The sequence below is a fragment of the Temnothorax longispinosus genome, chromosome 1, assembly GCF_030848805.1.
Source record: "Temnothorax longispinosus isolate EJ_2023e chromosome 1, Tlon_JGU_v1, whole genome shotgun sequence".
In the NCBI taxonomy this organism is placed as follows: Eukaryota; Metazoa; Arthropoda; class Insecta; order Hymenoptera; family Formicidae; genus Temnothorax; species Temnothorax longispinosus.
This window is the reverse complement of record NC_092358.1, coordinates 501,322-510,083: the sequence shown is the minus strand read 5'-3', so window position 1 is coordinate 510,083 and position 8,762 is coordinate 501,322. Positions and strand designations below refer to the sequence as shown.

Sequence of the window (8,762 nt, the reverse complement as noted above, 5' to 3'; positions counted from 1 at the left end):
AGAAATACGTACCGATTTGTTATGTATTATCCAGGAAGTATCGCGCGATTCATTTAAAGTTCGTACAAAATTATCACGACTATATTCACTATTCCTTTCTAATGTTTATGAGATCTTTCTTTAATACTGGTTCGTACACTACAAGTTTACCATAACTTTTAAGAAGTTGTTTCCAAAAATACGTAACATCTGACATTCGCAAATTATTCCATATAAAGTCTCTTCCGCGATGAGCAATCTTCTTTGATAGATCGTCATTGTTCCTTGCAAATTCAATCAAATCCCTGAAAAATATAACAAAACAAAATAGACCAGTCGATAGTTTAATTAAAGGCAAACATCAATAGCAACGTAGCAAGATTAGATGTCGAGTTATCTTACTCCAACTCTTTTTGATCTGCATTTTTAGGAACAGGTATGTAATGAATCCACGGTTTTATGGCATAATAATAAAATTCCATCCACTCGTCGCCGACATGAAAGACCAATGATCGGCATAAAAATAAATGTTTGTATCGAAACGAAGCTGCCACACCTCGAAAGTTGAATAAGTATTTATACGTGCAATGCGATTCTAAAGATACCTCTGATGCTGGTGTTGCATGTAAAGTATCCTAAAATAAAAAGTTCAAATTTTCTTACATACATTCGCGTCGTAATATACATGTAGAATCCGCTAAAGCGATTCAGAAGAAAAAAATGACAATACCTCATTAGATTTCCATGCTTGATTTTTAGTATATTGAGCGTCTACTAAGTGAGGTTTATTACGACTTAATAAAATCAAGTTATCGCGTTCTGAATTCGTTCTTGACCCGCGAAAGAATCCTCTACTTTCTTTCTTTTCCCATGGAATTTCCAAACTCGCCTTGTTCAACGATTTACGATGTTGATCCCATCTGCCAAGACCACGGGGATACAACGATATAGCTGGACCACCTTCCCAAAATGCCCATGCTGGATACATAATATCATAATATTGCGGTGTCTATAAATACATTTTGCAAGCTGCACAGCTCTTATTAAATTCAACAAGCAAAACATAATTCCATCGATAAATGTACATACATGTTATAGTTGTAATAAAAGTTTTAGAATTAGATAAACGGAATCGTCCCTCACCTTACTAAATGAAAAAATAGGCATGGCATTTCCAAAATATTCGCTGGACTGAGGATAATCTCTGGTATTTATAACTAAATCCATGTCGGACAAATTACCAACTATCTTTAATAAGAAATGTTCAATTCCAGCACATCTGGCTGGAAACATACAGTCTTTCTCTCTGTACAATTTACCTTTGATTATCTGGTAAAATGTACCCCTGCGGGGTTCAATTATCATTGAATTTAGAAGAATTTTGGTGGAGACAAAGGACAAAGGATACTAATATTAAGTCGCCGATACTTGATACTTGTGTGATAATAGTGATACCGGTGTAATAGATACCTAGTTCTGGCAGCTTCAATCATTTCTTCGCTTACGCCCTTCTCTCTAAAAGGCCTTAGATCTCGCGCGATGACACTTTTGAAGCATTCGTGCTTCGTGTTATTGCATTCCTCGTGGTTTTGCTCTGCATTTCGAATCGCCACTAGATATTTCTCATATCTTTCATTTGTTTCTAAGAATAGGAACAGATAATATATTGAGGATTTTATAATAAATAACATCGTATATATCGCATCTCACAGAATCACTTGACATCCCAGATATATCCCAGAATTATCATAGTTAATTTTGACCTAAGGTTGTGCAAACGATACCTTTCACATACAATGATGATCTTCGATGGTCAATATTTTCATTTTCTTTACATAATCTTGCGTCGTTATCTAGCGAACAAAATTGCTCTTCGCATAGGCGACTGGCGAAAATTGTCAAAAATATGATGTAAATTAATGTCAACATATTGTGTCAACACAATTTGATTGTTTCAAGTCCCAAGTATGTATTTACGTATGGACAAACAACGAACACAATATTCACGTAAGGTTAAGGTGGTTTTGTAGCTAGCGATATCTATGCGCGAAGAAAGCAACTAGAAATCACACGTCTGTTAGATAATGTAGAAATATCAGTTGTTGATCACGTTACAAATCTCTATAGATGTCGGTATATGTATGTACATTTTTTCCTAATGATTATATAATTTTTTCCACAATTTTCCGACAATTTTGTGTGTGTGTGTGTGTCTAAAGTTCTCAATTTGATTATTATAATATATACATATATACATATGCACATTGCACTCGAGAGTTGAGCAAAATTTTTCTAGCTACGCAGTTTTATATTAAAGTTTAAAGTTAAAAAATATATATATGTATATCCGTTTGTATATATAGCTAAACATTCTCATATAAAGCATTTCTCACTTTTAACAATAATAACAATTGTAAAAGAATGCTTATATAGGTGAATTATACTATACGGTTACACTTCCAACCGGGAGACAATCAAACTGCATGCAGTGCTGAGAAAATGGAAACTTAATTAATTGTGCGAAGAATAAGATTGAATAAGATCCCTCTTTTTCCATATTTTCTGACTTTGCATTCACTGTTATTCGCGGTATGATCGTCCCTCATTTACACGGAAGGCATGATATAAAACAATCCCACGCAAAAATGACGGCGAGTTGATGTTGTCAAGCTCGATTTCCGTTTTGTCTTTTATGCCACTCGAGAGTATTCCACTGTTATTATCGCGAAAAAGTAGACAAGCAACAGGTGCGAAGGCAATCAAGCAGACGTAGCGTTTTATGCGTTTTATGCGTTTATTTACGCATCGCTTATTCTCAGCCGGATAAATGATCGAATCTTTATATCGGATGCACATTCGCATGATTTCCAGTTGTAAGAGATTATCCTACCTCTTGGTTACGTATTATGCCACTGTCTATCGACTATCGACTATCGGAACATCAAGAGATTCTATGAAAATAAATCAATTGTAATTAATGAGATTATTCTCGCTTCCCTCGTCAAAGGAGCTAAATCAAAGAGTCTAAAGTAATCTAAAGGATTGTAGGAAGAATTATAGAATTATAAAATATAATAAAAATTATGAATATATGTATAACGAGTAACGAGAATACACACACGACAGGAAAACTTGAGTGAAATTTGAGATGGTGTTATTCGCGTTGAGTTATATCATAAAAATGATCTATATAATAGAACAAGGGATTTTTTTAATGGGATTGACGACAATCGTATAGCCATATTATCCATCATAGCGTACATATGCAATATCTTTTGTCATGGCCGTGGCGACTGGCGACTGGTGACTGATGGCGACAGTGCACAGTGGTCGCGGGTCGGTCGGGTAACGCGTAGACGTAGACAAGCGTGAAGCGTGTGTACGGCAAGCTAGGCCACAGCTTCGGCTAGTGTGCCAGCCCGCCAGCCGTAAGTATACTTCAGCTTTTGCACAAGCAGCGAGAAACAATAGGCCCGAAAGGATCGTCCTACTTGTGCGACTCTAATTGTAAGATATTCACGAGGTCCCCGCGTATACCAATTATATCGCTCTGTATATAGTCTGTATCCCCACGATTCCGCGGGTGCGTACTCTCTTTCTCTTTACGCTTACGGAGAGTTTCTCTTGCTATTCCGCAACTTTTCTCTCGTTATCGCGCGCTCGCCGCAGCACGGTTGGGAAACGTCTGCTTGCTTTTCCGCGAAAACCGATCAATTACGACCGTACGGTCGTACTCGCGTGGGAATACTGTAAGAATAGTGTAGCTTGTCTAGTTTTCTCGATCTAGATACCATTCTTAGTTGTACGCACAATGCTTTTTTTCTCGTAATTACAAGTACGTTTATCCAACAACCGATCTCTCTCTCTCTCTCTCTCTCTCTCTCTCTCTCTCTCTCTCTCTCTCTCTCTCTCTCGCATCAACTCTGAGCAATTATTAGAAATGAAGAATCACGCGCGTGAAAATCGATACATTAAGTACCGCTAAACAATCTCGTTCTATACTCCTATACTGTTATTTCACTCTCGACGAGTCTACATATATCGTTCTTTTAAACTTTAAAGATATCAAGTTTTTCAGTTTACAATTAATAGCAAAAAGAAATCTCGCGCAAAGGACGCCGGAACAAGTGCGCGATCGCAAGGGCACAATTAAATTACATAACGTAATATCGGCGGAAGCTAATTATAATGAAATTATAGGTCGCTGTACTTTTTTGCCTCATTCACTCGTTCGTTGAATGGGGGGGGGGAAGGTTGGGGAGAGGGTTGTGAAAGACCCTCCGAACGGATGGGCTTCTTCCCCTTGTCGGTTCCCTGTTTAGGAAGTTTGTTACCGTTTCCTACGTTTATTGCTGCGTGGTCCGCAACAACCGTTTTTCCCCATTTCTGCCATATAATTCTATGTCATAGATTATAAATTTTCTATCGTTCACTTGACCGAAATTTATTATATGTACATCGATACGGAGCGAGCACAAAATTTGTATGTCGCTCGCTCGCTTTGAAGTAACGAAGGAAAAAATTGGCAAACGCATAGAGAGAGAGAGGGGGGGGGAGGGGCGAGAGTAAGATTGCGAATGCAAGATACAAATTACGAGAATTAACGTGTCGCGTATATACATAAACCGACAGTTGCACACGCACATATTAAGCTCATAATACCTATACATACGTTACATACTGCATGGCATGTAACATATCCCACGCGCAATCATGAAATCGCTTTCGTTTTGAGTCTGGATGTACGTAGCGAATAAGCGATAAGAAAAAATTGGCTCGAATCGAATAACTTGCAAAGAGAATAACTTGCGGTGCTAGGAAAGATGCGAGGTGCGAGCCAAGCGCGTTATGCCGGGTGGTCACTGCTCCAAATTCCAAACCAAACACGTTCACGCGTGTACATAGGTGTCTATGGGCAAGCGTGCGCAACTTTATACGCGACTTTATATTTAGAATTTAACCATTGAACGCAAAACTGGGAATAAAGATCGAGCGACTTCCGGAGCAACTTCTCCGTTAGACGTGGCCCGCGCCGTTCGGGCGGCATAGCGGCAGGAGAAAAATTTCATTAGAGGAGAAATAGGTACGATGCCGATCCGAGTCGCGCCCTACTGCGCAAAAATCGACAATAAATTTATCTCGAGAAAGGATCGTGCTTCTTCACTGGTGCTCGTCGCACGTCACTGAAAATAATTTCAAAATCGCAAATTTCGCATCTCAACACGATGAGCTACCTAATAGAGATTAGAGAGAAGCGCGTCTTTGCTTATCCATATATATTTTCACGAGGTGCACCCGCACGCACGCACGCACGCACGCACAAGCGCGCATCGCGCCAACGGTAACGAGTCATCTCAATTTCTCAATCGTAGGAAAGGTACCGCATTGGCTGATTGGCCGCGCTCAATTTTCGTGACGCGTTCACCGTTCGCACGTCCGCGTACATATGTACGAGTATACGTCGCGGACTCCGGCGCCGGCAATATGACGCGATATGACGTGTTATGACTTTATGACGCGATTGACGCGTAACGAGTGCGAGAAACACACTCGATTGCACTCGATAGCCGCGTACATACAGCGCACACGTGGCGCACGCGATACGCGTGACACGTGACACGTAATTAAACACATTGCTCGTGCCCACAGGAATCTCAAGTGCCTCCAACTAGTCCAACTTCAAATATACGCGAGTCGAGTCGAGTAACAATTTCGCCAATTTCGGCATACCCGGCCCCGGCCTCGGATTCTCACCTCCGTCGATCGGAGCGACCGGAGAAACGAGAGAGACGGCGCGGCATCGTGTCAGCGTCGATGGGCGTTTTGCGTTAGAATTCTAGAGCGAATTCTATAGACTTCCTGAATTGCATCAGTCGAGATCGGTTGAGAAAAAGCGTAACGCGCGATACCTTGTGCTCTTACAATTAGAGCAGAGTTATTAATAAAGCTTCCATCTTTCCTCTCAGGAAGGTTCTCCGCGGCCGCGCGCGTCGCACGTCGACATCAGATGACACCGCATTGACATCTAACATATCTGACTATCTGACATGCATCGCGTAGATCGGATATTTTTCCAAGTGAGATATCTAACGATCCGATCCTCTCGCCCGCTATTTCAGTATAGGGTCGATGATAAAGAGGAGAAAAGAAGCAAGGAGGAAAGAATTTCGCCGTCGTCGGTCCACGCGCCATACACGTTAATTGTTATCGTCGTTATCGATTGTCATCGGCGGGATTATTGTCACCGACGCGGACACCGACTTCGTTTTGCAAAGAAAAAAAAACAAATTCGTAAGCGAGAAGGAAAGAACGTTAACTTAACAATATTGTAGTAGCACGTGCGATCTATGGCATATGACGAATGACGACGCGACGTTATATCGACATCTCACCTTGGCCGATCGTCCGTCCGGCCGTCTCCTCGCATAGTTTTACGACGCTGTTGTGTTGACGCTGAATGACACGAAACGATGCACGTGCTACATGCATTACGGCTTACGGCTCGGTGACGCATGCGCGCTAAACGTAAACCGTACGCGACTGTCACTACCACGACTTCATTCATATTTTTTCCTCGTAACCGCTCCACCCGTTTCATTCACGCGCTCGCTCGATCGAGGCGCGGCGCAGCGCGGCGCGTCGTGACTTGGACTCGCCGCTCGCCGCCACCCTCCACCCTCCACCCTCGACCATCCAACTACTCCTGGCTGCCGCGTTTATGCGCGCATCGTCGTTAATATATTTTTTTCGTCCTCTGTCGAGCGACGGTTATTGTCGGTGAAAAACAAGTCCACACGTCACCCGCGCGTGTACTTATATTACTATCTAATTTATTTATATTTCTAATCCGTCATCCAACAGTTTCTTTCTTCTCTCTTACCACATGTTATTATTATAGTATCGTACGAAGTGTCGTAATACAACTTCGTAGGTCCGTAGGACATGCTTCATTTGTGTAATTTTATAATTAATCCTAAGAAAAAAATCTCTTAGCTTAAATCTTGACTGAAATTTAAATGGATCGTGAGTCGTTTCCTCTCTTGATCGGGTTTTGGAACACTGTCTCATCTCGCGCGTACGACGTACGACACGTAGTTGTTGTCCGTCAAGTTAGTTTATTCCCACTCGCACTCGCGTTAGTTGAAAGGACGTATATCAAGGAGCCTATTTCCGGCGGTAAGGAGGAGGACGTCGAGGATAATGTTTACAACTTGCTTGTACGACGCGGACGATGCAATATTAGTTTTGATAAAACTGGCCGAGAGAAAGCCAAGTCGATTTGATAGCGTACGTATCTTTAATAATCAATTGGTTTATCGTTACAAAAGAATATATTGTCTTATTGTCAGATCAGACGTACCAGAAATGATGTAAATTGTATATAATAACTGAAATTTCAAACGTTTTCCGTGTCATGGAAAATAAAATAGTGTGGAGCAAAATTAAGTCAATTGACGTAATTCGGGTTTTATTAACGTACGGAGGGTGTTGCATGTTGCATGGAAATGTGTGAAAATGTGACGATAAGACATATAGAATAAAGAAACGAACAAAAAGCCATGATTCTCTTTTACCTTTTACCTTTAAATTTAAAAGACGCGTCGCGGAAAGAGCGTATGAGCGCGGCGCGGGCGCGGGCGCGGCGTGTATACCCACGGGCCACGTGGGAAAATCTTCCGTGAAAGTCTTGCAAAAGTATACGACGCTAGTTACGCCGAGAGAGCTAGTTGCTCTCTGCAATCTGCATAATATCATAAATCTTTATAATTAAGATCTAGATAGCGATATGTCGTCAAGGGGGGAAACTCGAGCATCGACGCGCCCGCGCTCGCGCCCGCGTCGCAGAGAAAATCTCGGAGAAAATCACCCATCACACATTAATATACATTTTTCAGTTCACGGAGATTTCCACCCTAGAAATTAGTATGATTTCAAGCTTCAAGCTTCAACGTGCTCGATACGATCATTTCGCAAGGAGGTAACGCGAGGACAGCTCCTTGTGTAACCTCGCGCTCGTTCGCATGCCGAGATTGCCGAGGACGGCAACAAAGGGGAAAAATAACAAAATTCTCATTAAATCGCAAGCAACGTTAGTGGTCTCACAGGGCGTCTTCTCTCTTTCCCTACGACCTACGATCTCTCTATCGATCCGCCCCAACTTATATATACACATACACATATTTCGTCGAGGTCAAGCGAGATACTCTGATACAGTAACTTTTCCCTGAAAGCAGCTGCGGGAGATGGCAATCAATAATCTAGTTCTTATAGATTGTAAAAATTTTGCTGCACAAGGGTACGCTATATTTTTTCTTTTCTCGCGGTTCGCGAGAAAACATATCGCCTTTCTAAACTCGACCTTCCTATAGTGTTTATCTCGATGTATCTTTGTAAAATTTTTTATCTTAAATTCTATTTCGCAGATCTGCATTTCATACACTATCCTAATTATTCTTGTGTACTTAGTAATAAATTTCGTGCGCGACAATTCTTGAAAAGAGTACACGCACGTACCAAGACTTGCATAATATAAATACTTGTATTGTATTTGTTGTTAATAAATGTACGGAAGAGCGAGAAAGCGTAAGAGAGGGCTGGAGGGAGGGAGGAAGCGGGCCATTGCGCCATCAGGAAGTGGCTCACCACAGTCACCACTTATACACGCGCTTAGTTGAGCGACGTAAACCAATGCCGTCCCGAGTCCCGAGTACGCGCGCGAGCATGTAACGTTCTCGCCGTGTGTAACACACCGTGCACAAGAGCAACAAACAGCTCTAGGCTTG

At 41.6% G+C, this 8,762-nt stretch overlaps 1 protein-coding gene across 1 annotated transcript; it reads right to left on the bottom strand.

Annotated features, from left to right (window-relative positions):
* Positions 1-37: 37 nt before the first annotated feature.
* On the bottom strand, positions 38-1,993 carry LOC139810277 (O-glucosyltransferase rumi homolog). The gene is made up of 6 exons (XM_071773694.1): positions 1,764-1,993; positions 1,450-1,621; positions 1,123-1,324; positions 710-988; positions 382-614; positions 38-284 (listed from the first exon to the last, which is right to left on the bottom strand). Exons 1-6 carry the CDS (start codon positions 1,906-1,908, stop codon positions 89-91), a joined length of 1,227 nt encoding a protein of 408 aa, XP_071629795.1. The 5' UTR covers positions 1,909-1,993; the 3' UTR covers positions 38-88.
* Between the last annotated feature and the right edge of the window lie 6,769 nt (positions 1,994-8,762).

What these genes read in the sequence shown, in the direction of transcription:
- LOC139810277 (XM_071773694.1), bottom strand. Translation starts at nt 1,908, where the DNA reads ATGTTGACATTAATTTACATCATATTTTTGACAATTTTCGCCAGTCGC. An exon ending in ATCATCATTGTATGTGAAAG is followed by an intron (nt 1,622 to 1,763) that starts GTATCGTTTGCA and finishes TCCTATTCTTAG; the next exon opens with AAACAAATGAAAGATATGAG. An exon ending in AAGCATGGAAATCTAATGAG is followed by an intron (nt 615 to 709) that starts GTATTGTCATTT and finishes TTTTTATTTTAG; the next exon opens with GATACTTTACATGCAACACC.